The sequence below is a fragment of the Callorhinus ursinus genome, unplaced genomic scaffold (assembly GCF_003265705.2).
Source record: "Callorhinus ursinus isolate GAN/ISIS: 27379988/994484 unplaced genomic scaffold, GSC_fseal_2.0 scaffold5, whole genome shotgun sequence".
In the NCBI taxonomy this organism is placed as follows: Eukaryota; Metazoa; Chordata; class Mammalia; order Carnivora; family Otariidae; genus Callorhinus; species Callorhinus ursinus.
The window spans coordinates 65,785,049-65,801,424 of record NW_027397067.1 but is presented as its reverse complement, the minus strand read 5'-3'; the positions used below and the strand labels follow the sequence as shown (position 1 = coordinate 65,801,424).

Genomic DNA, 16,376 nt, shown 5'->3' with positions numbered 1-16,376 from the left:
TGTGGAACAGCAAATGAAGCTGAAAGAACGCAAAGCATTTTCGCAGCACAGGATCACATTCCCATAAACACAGCCCAGCCAACCGATGCAATTCTGTGGTCGTTCGAATCTTTACTAAGAGGTCCAACGAACAGATCTGCTACAATGCTGCTATTTTTGTTTTGTTTTTTTTCTAAATAAATATCGTTGGGACACCTGGGTGGCTCAGTCGGTTAAGCATCCGACTCTTGATCTCAGCTCAGGTCTTGATCTCAGTGTCGTGAGTTCAAGACCTGCGTTGACCTCCGCACTGGGCGTGGAGCCTACTAAATAAATAAATAGGTAAATAAACAAGTAATAGTGAATATAATTCTATACCGTACATTTAGAAAAGTTCACACATCCTAAGTGTACAGCTTGATGAGTTTTTACAAACCGAACACACCCGTGTCACTAGCGCCCGGGTCAGAATACGACCTCTCAAGCCCCTGGAAGCCTTCTTGACCCCCTGCCAGTCACCAAGCCCCCGAGGTGAGCCACCGTCCTGCCTCGTCACCACATAAGTTAGTTTTTGCCTGGTTTAGAATATTCTGTAAATGGAACCATACCCTACCTCTTCTCTTGTGTCTGGCTGCTTTTACTTAATGTGATGCTTGTGAGAGTCGTTCATGGTGTGTATAGTTGTATTGCTTTCATTCTGGTTGCTGTAGAGCATTCCACAGTATGAATGCACCATGATTTACTCCTCGGTGCTTTGCTGATGGGCAGCGGGCTAGTTTCAGGCTAGAAGGAGCAGTGCTGCTGGGAACATTCCCCGGGCACATCTTCTGGGGGGACATACGGACACATCTGTCTGTTGGGTAAGGTACCTCTTCGACCTAATTCTTAGTGAGAATTGCCACATCTCAGAGTACGTGCACATCCAGCAGTAGTACAAACTAGCGGTTTTCCAAAGTGATCGTCCCGTGCTACACTCCGCCGTGGCATGGTGTGTGAGGACGCCAGCCTTCCATTTTCTGCCTTACCCCAGCACTTCTTAAAATCCTCATTCTGCTTTGCTCTATTTTGTCCCTCACACCTGAGGGTGTGCACGAGCCCCCGGCGCCTCATCTCCATGAAAAGTCCCCAAAGGGAAATTTTTGAATCTCCACTTTTCCCCTTTGCTCTCTTTCTCTTTCCTCGCCTCCAGTGTGGTCGCTCTGAGCCCCTTTTCCGGATTCTGCATCCCTCAAATGTGGGCGCAAGCCCAGCGGGAAGCGAACCTGTGGAGAGGAGTGGGGGCGACGGTTGGAGGGGCCGGGGGCGGAGCTGAAGACGCGGAGATAAAATTTCCTGTTAGGGGTTGGGGCTGGGACCGCTCACTCATTAATGATGTCTGTATCTGTCACACAGAGAAAGGGAATTAAAGACAACCCTTAACATCATTAAGATGAAATACCTGGCAGCGCCTGGGGTCTGATTAATATTCACAACCACATGGCGTGTGATCGGAGGGGTTAGCCGGGCACTGAAGAGGGGAAGTGACTTCCCAACACCCCCCCCCCCCCCGCCAGCCCCTTAGGGAAGGGAGGGCAGCAGGGTGAGGCCGGGCACAGAGCAGCAGGGCCTGCTGCAAAGGCACCCGGACACTAAGAGTCACCCCTGTGCTGGGGCCTTGGAGCGCTCTTGCCCAAAGGTCACCGGTCACAGCTCTAGGTCCCCTGGTGGTCGCCCTGATTAATGCTCGCCCCGGGCGGGCCCTAGGGCAGGAGACAGAGTCCAACGTTCCCCACTCTCTTGAGAAATGCATAATCATTAATCAACATTACTGGGCCCCACTCAGACTAAGTGGCCTCTTGTGATTAGGAATGGGCCCTTGAAAAATAAAAACGCAGTCTTTTAGCATTTTGAGTGTGTGCATTTGACAATGGCTTTCTTGATAGCAGTGGGGGGTTGGGAGGGGAGCTTGCTGTGCAGGGCCTGTGGGGTGTGTGTGTGTGTGTGTGTGTGTGTGTGTGTGTGTGTTGGGGGGTGCGGGCCTGGCTTCAGGTTCTGAGGAACAAAGGCAATTGGAGGAGTTATGGGTTTCGCCTTAGTGGCAGGAGATTGTCCGCTTTGCGGGGTTAATTCCGGCGGGACACCTTTCCCTGGGCAGGAACTGGAATCTCCAGGAGTGCTGAGGGCAGTGGGGGCTGGCTTGCCGCTGGGACTTCCAGGTCACAACTCATGACACACCCGAATGCCCTAGCTAGAACGAAAGGATCGGCTCCTGTGTTGGAAGGCTGTTGTGAAAATTAACTCGGGTAGTATGTGTAAATCATTTGGCTCTCCTCAGAAACATTCATTTCCCTTTCCTACCCAACCATGAACTGATTTCATCCTCACAATTGCCCTCCGATGGTTTTACTGTCCCCATGCTGCAAATGAGTCCCCCCGGGGCGCCGAGGAAGCAGATGCGTCCCCTTCCCGGGGAGAGGCATCGACGCCTTCTGTGTATATTCAGCACGGAATTGGGGGGGGGGGTCTGGCAGCCGTGGGCAAAGCTGACGCTGCCCTCTACCAGCCTGGTGACCTGGAGCCACGTTTAGGACCTCCCAGAAACCTCTGAGCTCTACTTTCTTCAACTGTGTAAAGAGAAGAGGGAGACTCACTCCCTACGGTTATGGTGACACCTCAGGGAGCTAATGTTTGGGAAGCATCTGGTACAAAGACTGTCCACAGCGATATTCGTTCGCCTCCCTTCTTCCCCTTTCCTCCAGATGAGTCTTCAGTTTGACCCGCACAACCGGCTGATGGGGTTGGTGCTATGGTTGCAGATAAAGAAACTCAGGCCCAGAGGTGGTGACCCTCTCTGTCTGCCATGTCACACTTCAGCGAAGCAGTGGTAGTGTCCCTTAGCACCAGCCGTTGGGGGGAAATATATATTTTTTTTAATCACTTTTTTAACCCCTTACCAAATCTGAGCCGGCCTCAGTTCTGCTCCCCTCATGTGACTGCCCAGCACGACAATGTACAGGAGCGCCACGTGTGAGGATGCTGACTGCAGCATCATTGATCATAAGCCTAACCTAGAAGCACCCCAGTGTCCATCAGCAACAGAATGGGCGAATTGTGGCTTGCTCCTCGGGCGGAATACTAGACAGCTAGGAACACAAGCAGAGCCCTGCCATAGAAAGCAACATCAGGGAATCTCAGAAACGATGTTGCACAAAAGAAGCCAGATGCAAAATAATATCTGCTTTGTGCTCCCATTTATATACAATTCAAGAAGAGGCACCGCGGAGCTCTGCTCTTAGAAGTCAGGGTGGCGATTACATTTAGAGAGGGGGCAGTTTTTGGGAGGGCCCCTGGGGGTGCACTGGGGGTACTGGTAATATCCTATTTATTGATATGGAGGATGGTTCCCTTTATAAAAAATTCGTAGCCACATATTTAACATTTGCATACTTTTTTAAACTTTTTTTTTTAAGATTTTATTTATTTATTTCAGAGAGAGAGGGGGGAGAGAGAGCATGCAAGCACGAGCAGGGGGAGTGGGAGAGGGAGAGGCAGGCTTCTCGCGGATCAGGGAGGCTGATGCAGGATTCGATCCCAGGACCCTGGGATCATGACCTGAGCCAAAGGCAGATGCTCAACCAACTGAGCCACCCAGGTGCCCCATTTGTATACTTTTTATAAGGACATTACACTTTAATTTTCATGTTTGTGTCAAAAGATTGTTGGATAAATCAGAGAATCTTGGGAAGGCTGGGGACTCCTGCTCAAGGCTGACCCCCTGGCACTGACATGCATGACTAGATCTGGTGAGGAAGTGCCCCCACCGAGCAGTAGAGGGAACAGTCCCACCACCGTGGCCCCGGCTGCGCCAGGAATTGGGTCTGCCTGCGGCGGGAATGCTGCTCCGACGTGAGCACCCGTTCTCCGACCGACCGACCGACCGACCGAGCGGGCCTCACATGGATGCTGCAAGGGCCTTCTTCCCTCACATCACTCGCTTCTGTTCCAGTAGCTCCTGCTGTTAAATTTGTGGAGCCCAAGCCCCACTCCCAGCTGCAAGGGAGCCTGGCTGGGTGAGAGCTTAGCTTCTATTTTGAGGTCGGGGGCAGGAACTCCTCACACGCGAGGAGACTGCCAACAGGTGCAGGTCAGAAAGCACAGCCACTGTTCCCTGTGCTCGGGGCCCTCACAAGGGCCTTTCGGAGACATTGCCTTGTTCTAGTGGCCCTAATGGTGTACAGATGCTGTCTGCCGGTGCTCAGCGGGATACCTGCCCTTTTATCTTTTTTCTGCCCTGCCAACACAGAGAAACTACGTTGTCCAGACTCTCTTGGGTCCCGGTTAGTTTTTGCAAACGAAAGGCACCTGTGTGTGACTGGGAGGCGGGAAGAAGGGTCAGGGATGTCTGGGCTCATGGACTCTGGGTGATACCACTCTCTTCCCTTTGTGCCTTCAACCCTCCCACCACGGGTCATGAATTTTCTGTGGTCACCCACCCCCGTTTTCCTGAGGGACATGGACCTAAAGGTCATGGGCTGGGGTTCAGACACCTGGGTGTGTGAGGGCTGGCTGGGGGGAGACTCGAGCCTCAAGTACCCCACTAAGGAGGAGGATTAGGCAATACTTACCGTGTCGCAGGAAGGGCCCAAGCAGCGACTCCTCACCGGGAACTCAGGCTGGAGGCTCCCCTGGGCCACGCCAGAGGCCCAGTGTGTGTGATGGAAACCAGCATTGCTGGTGAATCAGCGTCAGACGGACCCAGGGCGGCCCGCTCTCTGCCACCTCGCAGTGGCAGGCAACCCACCTTCTCTGGGCCTCTGGAAGTGAGAGATTAATACCTACCCCGGAGGGTTAGGGTTAGGGTTAGGGTTAGGGTTAGGGTTGGGTTAGGGTTGGTGCAGGGGAAACCCTTTGCAAATAGAAGGGAGTGGTTTTTCGTGCAGAGGGAGCACTGTCCACACTCCCCCCCTGCCCCAACCAAAGGGCCCCTTCACCTGAGGAGTGACCTTGGCTTTCTCATCCTGCTGGCTGGAATCTATCCCGCAGTGGCTCCCACAAGAGAAGAGACACTCATGTGTTCACTTGGCCTGGGTCAGTCACAGGCCTGGTGCTGTGCTGGGTGCTGGGGTTACAGGGATGAAAAGAACTTGGTTTCTGCCCTGAAGGAGCCCTAGTGGGAGACACGGGCACGCAGTCTGTCGATTAAAGCTCCCCAGGACCTGGGGGTGGGATCGTGGGAAACTTCTAGAAGCAGGGATTTCCAAGTTGTGACCTGACCGAGGATCAGGATCCTCCTTAACTAGATCAAGGAGCGGGGCTAGGGTCAGAGTGTCAGGTGGAGGGACAGTGTTTGCTCAGGTCTGGATGCAAGAGGAATGGGGAGCTGGAGGTGAGTGTAGGCAAAGGGAGGGAGTGGGGAGCAAAGGGCTGGAGGGTGAGGGAGGCCAATCATGTCTTGCCAAGGGGATTGGACTCACTGGGCACACTGTCTGCCCCAGGAGACACACAGCTGACCCTGGGCCCAGCTGCAGGCTGATTTACAAGCTCCCAGCACCAGGAGTGACTGTGTCACCTGTTCTGAAATCCGAGGCACGTCAGGCTCTGGGGTGAATGCTCTCTGTGCCTTTGTCCCGTGTTAACCTGAGCTGAGAGGAGAAGCTGCCCCTGGCGACCCTGGGGACTCTGGCCCTGACCCTCTGCCCCCCCAGCGAGCAGGACAGGTCAGGACTGGAAGCCGTCGCCTCCTGCTAGGACCTTCTCCACCCTCTCCCGCCTTTCGCCCTGCTCCTGGTCAGATGCTGATGCCCTCTCTCTTCATACTTGTCAGGCCCGGTGAGAGCAACTGCTGTGATTTTCCACCTGCCTTCCAGACAGGTGACTTTCGTAAGGAGACCAGAACAGGCTCATGGGATGTTTCTGTGGGACAACTGAAGGTTGTTCTCTCATCTGAGAGTAAAAACCGGTCAGCTCTGCAAGGAGAGGCAGATTAGCAATTAAGTAGAATTGAAAACGAGGAGAGAGAAAAATCTAAGCCTGTATCAGATTGATTCTGCTAAACCCCGCCTCCTACCGTCTCCTGTTTGTGGGTTACCCTTATGTGTCTCGGATCTCAGTTCAGGTGGCACCTGTTCTAGGAAGCCAACCATGCCCCTGGTTTGAATTGACGCCTCTTGCTCTGTTTTTTCCAATTCTCTCTGTATATGTTATTGACTTGTTTGTCTCCTGCATCAGACCGAGCTCATTTCGTTTAACAAGAGTGAATCAGACACCTCCTATGTGCCGGACTATATAATTAGGTCCTGGGTGGTCAAGGATGAACTGGTCAAGGTCCTGGAGGGACCTATGATCAAACTGAGGCACAGACCGTGGGGCCCATTTGGGGCAGGGCCAGCATGTATCAGTTTTGTCTTCCTAGCCATTAAAGGACTCGACACAAAGTAAGCATTCCAAAAGTGAATATTGTATGAGTGGTGTTGGCACTGCGGATGTATTTTTTGAATTTGGAGGAAGATTTGTCCTTCATTATTCCTTGAGCTCTGAGGACTGCGCGTACTTCCTGCTTGCTTGAGCCCATCAAAGATGAGATGACTGTGGTTTCTCATAACTTCTGTTGGGCACAGTATACCAGGGATAATTAACCTTTTATGGCTCAGCGACGTTAGGAATAAGTGCATTGATGGTTCTACCAAAGACAACTTTGATGCGTGGCTGCAGTAATCATGTGTATAGTTTAAAAAAAAAAAAAAGCTGGTTCTGGAGTCATAATATTTCAGTTTTGGTCCTGGATGTGTAACTAGCTAGAAGATGATCTTAGGCAAATTACTCACGTAAAACAAGAGTTGGGGGTGCTGGGTTAGATGAATTCCAACACCTTGCATTTGGGTGTCTCTGAATCAATGGCTTGTTTACCTGGATTCCTGGCCAGAATCCACTTGAGTCCATTTGAACTTTTGCCTTCCTCAGGCTGTACCTCCTCAGGTGACCTGGCTATACCACGCCCTTGCAGGACTACTGCTTTCTGCTGGGCATGCTGCTGAACGCAGTCAGCATCCTAGAATGCCATGACATTTGAAACAGAAATGTACACCTGAGCGGGTCTGCATCCTCCAGGGTCCCTCGCCACTGCCTTCTGCTTGGGCTTGGCCCCGGTAGACAATGGCAGGAGACTGGAGGGCCGGAGGAGAGGGGATGCCGCCTTTCTTCTTCATTTTCTCTTTCTTTGGTCATGTCACCAGCCACAGCTACATCTGTGACTCCAGCCACGGTGCTAGCAATCCCTGGGTTCTGGTACAACTCTTCCTTCTGCTGTTCCTTCCGCCCCAGAGGGGGTAATGGCTTCCCGCTCTTGCTAGGCTCTGGGTGCCTTGCTTGTCCCCTGAACCCTGCCCACACCTATGTGAGAGGTCCCTGCAATGAAGTCTCTTCCATCGAACCACCTGTGGGTCCCTCTTGGGCTTCGGACCACCCAGCGCTATACCAGCCCCAAAACTCCATTATGCAGGCTTTATCTTCCTGTTTTACACCCAAGGGAACCAAGGCTCGGAGAGGTGGTGACTTGCCCCAAACTACAAGATTTGAATCACCTGGCTTCAAAGTCTGGGTCCTTCCTCCCCTGTTGTGCTCAGCACGTGAAGTTTCCATCTCCTTTCCTGTCTCTAGGCAGAGTGGCTTCTAAACCCTTTTGTTCTTCCTCTTTTTCCTTTCTGGCATCTTGGTATAGGATACGAGTCTATCTAGGTCCTAACTTTTATGTCTAGAAAATGTCAGTGTGCCTGCATGGACTCTTAAATCATCCATGTTGGCAATAATTGGTGTGAGTCGTTAGTTTAAACCGACTCTCATGATCGGCCCGCAGTCAGCTCACACAGGCAGGGAAACAGGCTTCTAAGGAGCTTTGTTCCGGCTGTAGGGATAAGGCAGGGATGAAAAAAAGACAGCTGACAGCCTAATGCCCCTCTCTCTGACTCAGGGAGAATCCTGAGTCCTTGAGATTTGGCCTTGACCTTGGCAGCCAAAAGCCTCTCCCCTCATTTATCCCAAGGAGATAGTCAGAGAAATGGGAGAAGAATGAATAAAGATTGAAGTGGCAAAACAACTGGAAACAACCTGTGTGTCCATCGGCAAGAGATTGGTTAAATAAATCATAGTCTGATATTGGAAATGGCTCCTTTAAAAATCCACTAAAACTAAGCTGCGTTTGTTGATGTGGAAAAAATGTCCAGAGCAAGTTGTGAAATGAGAGGAGCAGATTATAAAACGGTGTACATGGGCGGGGGGGGATGCCGTTTTTATAGAAAATAATCTTTATTGTTTTGCTCTCTATCTCTATAGCCAATCTGGCCATCCTATGGTCTCTAAACTTTAGGCCCAATGACTCCGGGGACTGCTTCCAAACACATCTGGCAGGGCCCATTTCCCCAGTCCTATGGGGGAACTCCTAGCCAGCCCTCAAGGCCCATCCAAAATGCAACTCCTCCTCCCTTCTTCCCACGCTCTGCCCGGGAGTGCTTTGCTCACCACTGTGGCAGCTCCCACTGGGTTGGGATGAAGTTACTTCCTGTCTTCCTCAGGAGTGAGGCCATGGTTGGATTCAGTTTGGGGGCTCCAGAGCTCAGCCCCTAGTACATGCTCTGTACATGGTTGTTGAATCAATGGCTGACATCTGGTACCTCCCGATGTGTCACACGTGGAGACCACAACATCTTAGGTCTCATTCCTGCCAGAATCCTGGAGGATTCGAGAATCAAGTCATGGACACACTTGCGCAAATGCAACAAAACCACGCATCAATGTGAAAGACAAAGGCCGAGAAACTGTTTCAGATCGAAAGAGAGCAAAGAAGCATGACACGTAACTGCAAAATGTGATTCAGGATTGGATTCTGGAAACAAAAAATTGGTATAAAGGGCAATATTAGCCAATTGGCAGAGTATGAGTTGTAGATAAGAAAGTAGTATTTTAGCAAGGATAATTTCCTGAATTTGATAACCTGCTCTGTGGTTATATGGGAAAACTCTTCTATTGGAATTCTGTATCATAAAATTTCAAAGGTACAGAAAAATGGAGAAAATGGTATAATAAGCATCTGTATACTCATTACCTAGAGTTAACAATTGTTGATTTGCCATTCTTTGTTTTCTGAAGGATTTTAGATATTTACAAGTGAAGTATATATAACTCATGCCATTTCACCTCTTCCTTATGCATCTTTAAACAATAAGGACGTTTTCTTATGTGACTGCAACACCTCTAGCATACCTAACAATGAACAATAATTTCCTAGGGGCGCCTGGGTGGCTCAGTCGTTAGGCGTCTGCCTTCGGCTCAGGTCATGATCCCAGGATCCTGGGATCGAGCCCCGCATCGGGCTCCCTGCTCCGCGGGAAGCCTGCTTCTCCCTCTCCCACTCCCCCTGCTTGTGTTCCTGCTCTCGCTGTGTCTCTCTGTCAAATAAATAAATAAAATCTTTACAAACAAACAAACAAACAACAACAATAATTTCCTAGTATCATCTAATACCATCCATATTCACATTTCCCCATGTGCCTCTAAATACCTCTTAGAGTTTGTTCAAACCAGGATCCAATCAAGACCATGTATCTGTCATAACCGGTTGTTATAGAAGAAAAGCCTTAAATGTATGCCCTAGATCCTTATTTTCTTTATCTTATTCAATTCAATTCCTTCCTTCCCTCCCTCCCTCTCTCCCTTCCTTCCCTCCCACAATATTGATCAAGAGCCTTATGATGTGTTAGGCATTGGGGATGTAAAGATGAATAAGGTAAGATCCTTGCCTTGGGGATCTCCCAGCCTAATGAAGGAGGAAGAGTCACACAGACGGATAAGTATAAAACAGTGTGTGAGAGCCCCACTGGAGATAGATCCTGGGTGTTCCACAGTTCTTTGCAACTTCTATCAAATGATGAGAAGGAAAAGGAAGAAAAACTGGTTTAGGAGGTAGCTGGAATAAGTAATTAAATAGAGCTGTTTTATAGGTCATGATGAAGATTTCAAATTCCCTTAGTCCCTTAGTCTTCTTACGAGTAAACAGGGTTTGATCGTTAACAGCATTCGATACCCAGTTGTTTCAAGTCTGTTTTCATTTCTCTTCACAGCTCCTTGAAAGGCTCTCCTCAACCCCTGCCTTCATTCCCAATCAACCTGCCATGACCACAAACACGAACGCCAGACTGCTCAGAAGGCGTACTGTCCACTCCCCCGGTCTGGGAGCCAGTGGAAGAATCCTCAGGGTCTATAATTCTTGAGGCATAGTCCCCACCTCTCAGCCCATGTGCTCTTTCCACAGCTGGAATGGGTCGTGAGCCAAGACAACCAGTTGAAGAGGCGCTAAAGCATTGTTTTTAAAAGCATGGGCTTTGGCCTCAGAGAACCCTGGGTTCAAATCCTGGCTCTGGCACTTGTTAGTTTCTGTGGCCTTGGCCACATTCCTCAATCCAATCTTGAAGCAGTCTTTCTGGAGTCTAAACTTTACTCCTCTGGGTGGGGAAAATGACGCAATTTTCATGTGCCCTGGAAGTCCTTCTTTCCTGGGGTCCTAGCCATTCTTACACAATATGCTCATGACCTGCCACACAAAGGAGTCAGAAACACCACGGAAAAAACTTCTGGAACACACAGGAATTTAACAATCCCTTAAAGAGGCATTCATCCTGCTAAGGTCAACTCAGTCCTCACCCTCCCTGGGTGGCTGGTGCCTGAGATTTATTCACCTCTGCGGGGCAGACGGTGCTTAGGGGACTGCATCCAGGTGCCCCGGCGTAGATGAGGGCGGTTGCCTTCCCAGAGCAGCCGGTTGGATGACCCCAAACAAAGGCTCCCTGTTTCTCTAACAAAGCCATTGTGAATGTTGCTTGGCTGGCAGAGAGATGCAGAGTGATGGGTTCTGGATTTGGAGAAATATTCCTGCATAGACTGCTTTTCAGTTTTCACTGAACAGCAAATGGCAGCTTTTTTTTTTTTTTTTAAGATTTATTTATTTATTTGACAGAGAGAGAGAGAGAGAGACAGCGAGAGAGGGAACACAAGCAGGGGAGTGGGAGAGGGAGAGGGAGAAGCAGGCTTCCCGCGGAGCAGGGAGCCCGACGCGGGGCTCGATCCCAGGATTCCGGGATCCTGACCTGAGCCGAAGGCAGATGCTTAACGATGAGCCCCCCAGGTGCCCCCATTTGCTGCTTTTTAATGAAACACTGTTTATGGGCACATATGCTTCTTCAAAGTTCTTCTGGGGGAGCGTGCTGACGATCTCTGCTCCAAAGCTGTCGAGCTCTTGTCCTCAAGTTTCTTGAGTTTCCTGCCATCCTGAAAAATCTCCCCAGAGCGTTCAGCTGAAGCTAAGGGTTTGGGAGCTGGAATCTGGAGACTTTTAAGAGGAGTATCGGCCCAGGCTCCTATCATCATGGAATCTGAGAATTGGAATGAACAGTTGGGTGATGGTCATCTGGTCTAACCCCCCTCATTTTTCAAATAAGGAAACTGATGCTTAAAGAGAGACAGTGACCTTCTCGGGGTCAGACCTCCATTTGTGGTAAAGCAGGGGCCAGGATTCAGGGCTCCTGAATGCTGGGGTGGCCTTGCCATGAACAGTCATGTGACTGGGGTGGATGGGTCACTGGAGAGGTATTTGGGGGAGAGAAGTGAGAGAACGTGGTGTTTGGTTAACACTCAAGGAGGAATGACAGGTGAAAATTGTCCCCCCAGATTTCTGACTCGGGCAATTGGATGCTGCTGCTGCCATTCACCAAGACAGAAAACATAGGGGCAGGTTATGTGGCAAAACACATGTGTGTGTTCCTTAAATTCCTGTAAACTTATAGTTTAACTTTATCTGTTTGGTTTCTGGTTTCTTTTTTCTCTCTTTTTTTAAGATTTTAAAAATAGATTTATTTATTTTGAGAGAGAGAGAGAGAGTGGGGGGGAGGGGCAGAGAGGGAGGGAAAGAGAGAGAGAATCTCAAGCAGACTCCCTGCTGAGTGTGGAGCCTGACTCAGGGCTCCATCTCGGGACCCTGAGATCATGACCTGAGCCCAAACCAAGAGTCCAACGCTCAACCGACTGAGCCACCCAGCTGGTTTCTGGTTTCTATGATCATACTAAGGATATAGATAGATAGATAGATAGATAGATAGATAGATAGATAATTATTTATTTTTATTTTTTACACTTATTTACTCGAAAGAGGCTTTTTAAAAATTTTAATTTCAGTATAGTTAACATACAGTGTTATATTAGTTTCAAGTGTACAAGATAGTGATCCATCACTTCCGTACAACACCTGCTGCTCATCATGACAAGTGCCCTCCTTAATCCCCATCACCTGTTTCACCCATCCCCCCTCTGGTGACCATCATTTTGTTCTCTAGAGTTAAGAGTCTGTTTCTTGGATTCTCTCTCTCTGTTTTTTCCTTTGCTCATATGTTTTGTTCCTTAAATTCCACATAAGAATGAAATCATATAGTATCCATCTTTCTCTGACTTATTTCACTTAGCATGCTACTCTCTAGCTTCATTCCCAATCCTTTGTTTACATTCCTACTCCCACCACTTTGTCTCTATAGATTTGCCTATTTGGGAGATTTCACAAAAATGGAACCATAGCCAATACATTTTAAAATACAATCTAACCTGCCCCTGCATTTCCAGTTACCGCTTGTGCAGACATACGCTGGGCAGTGGGGTAAGAGTATCTGTTTTAGTCAAAACTCATTTCCGAATGACGGTAACACAACTCCAACTAACTTAAGCAAAAGGGGGATTTATTGGCTCACGTAACTGGGAAAGATGGGTGAATCTACATTTAGAATTAGCTGGATCTGAAAACCCAAAGGATCTCAGATTTCTTTCTTCCCACTGCCCCCTCCCCCCACCCTTGAATTTTTATAAACCTCAAGAAAGATGTTGATTGGTCCGGCCTGAGTCATGTGCGTACCCCTTGGACCACTCACTGAGGTCAGAGATGAGTGCCATGATTGGCTGGGCTTGAGTCACATGACTCCCATGGCCAGAGGGTCCTGCCGTCGCCTGGTGCCACACCTACAGCCTGCAGTTGGCCCAGGGGGAGAGCAGGTGCATAGCAGCCCTCCTCAGTGGGAAGGGATGTGAGTGTTGTGGAAAGGGGTGGGCAAGGGATGCCGGGAGGCACAAACCACCGATGCGCAGCACACTTCCTGACTAGAGGAGCGGCACACAAAGAGGAGGTTGAACAGCAAACCCGTGCGTGGTCAGAACGAGACAGAGCCTGTTGAAGTGAGTGCTGCAGGAGTTCAAAACAGCAGGGCTCCCTGAGGGCCAGCGAGAGGTGTCTTCCTTAAACCCAGCTTCCTGTCACCCAAGATTTACCGTTATTCGGTCTGCTGGGACTTCAGCGAGGCCTGGAAGAAGAGGGGGTTAGGTAAGAAATGGGGTGGGGGGTTCTAAGAGGGGAAACTGCACGCACACAGAGTGTTCAGCGCTCAGCAGGCGGACCCGTGTGGTCACAGAAGGAGCTTGTGGAAGGAATTAGCGGGTAAGTTTGGAAGTACGGACCTGCTCCCGAGTCTTGTGACCCCAATTCGGCTATGGGAAGCAAGTCTGAGGTAAAAGGCTTCGAACATATTTTGTTTCACTTTACATCTGTTTTATATAATATTTTATTTGTTTTGGGAAATCCCAGACCACTTTTTGATTTCCCATCATACAAGCAAATAACATAATCTTTGGCTGTTTTTCAGGTTCTTTCCAAGTAGATAGTTGCTTCTGTTTTTTCACGACGGCGTTTGAGTTAAATTGGTTGTTCAACACTGATGGTTTCTTCTTTTGTTACACATCGCAGACGGCTAGCTGGATTCCTAGTACTTAACACGCTGCCGTTGTCTACACTCCTTCATTTCTGCTGCTTGTGTCTTCCTCTCATTTATCTGTCTGGCAAACTCCTCCTGATCCTTCAAAATACAGATCAAGTTTCCTTGAAGGGGAAACAGACTATGCCTACTTTTTCTCTCACCTGGCAGTTAGCACAGGGATAAATAAATACATGTGTGAGTGAAGGGGTTCACATCTACCTAGCATAAGTATGGCACAGACATTTCGTGTCAGTTGTGAGTGTATTTGCTTGCAAGTATCAGACAAATCCAATGAGTGGTGGGTTAAACAAATAGAGATTTACTTTTCTCACATATCAAGATGTTTGGAAAGGGAACCTTCGTCCACTGTTGGTGGGAATGTAAATTGGTACGGCTACTATAGAAAACAGTACGGAGTTTTATAAAAAAAATTAAAAATAGAACTACTCTACGATCCAGCAATTCCACTTTTGGGTATTTATCCAGAGAAAATAAAAACACTAATTTGAAAAGATATTTGTACTCCTGTGTTCATTGTAGCATTATTTATGATAGCCAAGATATGGAAGCAGCCCAAGTGTCCATGGATAGATGAATTGGTAAAGATACGGTGTATATATAATGGAATATTACTGAGCCATAAGAAAGAATGAAATCTTGCCGTTTGTGAAAACATGGATGGAGCTAGAGAGTATTGTGCTAAGTGAAATAAGTCAGACAGAGAAAGACAAATACTATATGATTTCACTTATATGTGGAATCTAAAAAACAAAACAAATAAAGCAAAATAGAAACAGACTCACTGATACAGAGAACTGGTGATTGCCAGAGGGGAGGAGGTGGGGAGACAGGTGAAATAGGTAAAGGGGACTAAAGAAGTATAAACGTACAGTTATAAAATACATGAGTCAAGGGGATGTATTGTACAGCATAGAGAATATAATCAATAACATTGTAATAACTTTGTATGGTGACGGATGCAACCACACCTGGCATGGGGATCATTTTGTAACATAAAAAAATATCAAATCATCATCTTGTACACCCGAAACTGATAGGCTATTGTACGTCGATTACAATCCAATTAAAAAAATAAGTTTGGAAACTTTCATCTGTGGCATTGGTTCGGGGGCTCAGTGAAGCTTTCAGAAACTTAGTCTCAAGATCACCAAGGCTGGGGCCCCTGGGTGGCTCAGATGGTTAAGCGTCTGCCTTTGGCTCGGGTCATGATCCCAGGGTCCTGGGATCGAGCCCCACATCGAGCCCCACATCGAGCCCCACATCGGGCTCCTGGCTCAGCGGGGAGCCTGCTTCTCCCTCTCCCTCTGCCTCTCTCCCTGCTCATGCTCTCTCTCCCCCTCTCTGTATCTCTGTGTCTCAAGTGAATAAATAAAATCTTAAAAAAAAAAAAAAATCACCAAGGCATACAATGTCCGAAGGGAGAAAGGAGAGTGGCACCAGCCATGCAGTTGCCTTCTGTGTATGTCTCATCAGCCATTCCTAGCTGCAAGGGAAACTGAGTTTCTCACCTAGGGTTGGGGTATGTTAGTGCCTGGGCAATATCTTGGTTCTGTTAGCAAGGAAGAATGAGGGGCTGGATATTAGCTAGGCAACCAATGGCACCCACTACATATTTCATCTCCTGTTTCTTTTTTTATTTTATTTAATTTTATTTATTTATTTGACAGAGAGAGACACAGCGAGAGAGGGAACACAAGCAGGGGGAGTGGGAGAGGGAGAAGCAGGCTTCCCGTGGAGCAGGGAGCCCGATGCGCGGCTTGATCCCGGGGCCCTGGGATCATGACCTGAGCCGAAGGCAGACGCTTAACGATTGAGCCACCCAGGCACCCCTCATCTCCTGTTTCAAGGTTAACAGATTCGAGGTGGGGTTCCGGGTTAAATTTTGTGCAAGTTCATCCGAGCCCAGCAGGCAAAGGCACTTTGATTATTAATGTCTGTCATAGGTGTGGAATGGGGCGTATGATGCGCTTGGTGTGTATTTGCCATCTTTGGTCCAGCCAATACATTGATCTGTGTGTGGGACCATCTGTTTCCTCCCTCCACCCTTACCCTGCCTGCTCTGTGTGCTGGGAGCCAGACTCCAATGGGCTGGACCAACAGGTCCCCTTGCTTTCAGACGTTCTGAATGGGTTTGGGCATGGAAAGGCAGTGGCAGTAGGGCAGAGGATGGGAGGAGAATGATGTCCGGGTGTTTATTTCCCCGACTCCACCCCTGCTGGGTCACCATGGTTATTGAAGGCCACATCTCCTTTCAGGTAGCCTCCTCTGTGCATCTGTCCTCTATGGGTTCCTGTAACTGCCCTATTCCTTACCCCTGCAGGCCAGGCTCCCTACGTCTTCCCTTGTTGGTTTCCCCAAACCCACACCTTTGTAAACAATAAACTTTTAACATTTATTTATTTATTTTTTACAATTATTTATTTAGAGAGACGGGGCGGAGGCAGAGGGAGAGAGAGAATCTCAAGCAGGCTCCGTGCCCAGGGTGGAGCCTGTCGAGGTGCTCGATCCGTGACCCTGAGATTATGACCCCAGCTGAAATCAAGAGTTAGACGTTCAACCGAC

The 16,376-nt window shown here is 48.8% G+C and overlaps 1 protein-coding gene across 1 annotated transcript in view; it reads left to right on the top strand.

Annotated features, from left to right (window-relative positions):
* DERL1 (derlin 1) overlaps positions 1-14,307 on the top strand; it is a 47,742-nt gene extending 33,435 nt beyond the window's left edge. Inside the window, exon 8 of the mRNA XM_025871060.2 lies at positions 10,071-14,307. Coding sequence (XP_025726845.1) covers positions 10,071-10,125 — 55 coding nt within the window. The 3' untranslated portion in view covers positions 10,126-14,307. The remainder of the gene's footprint in view (positions 1-10,070) is intronic.
* Positions 14,308-16,376: the final 2,069 nt, after the last annotated feature.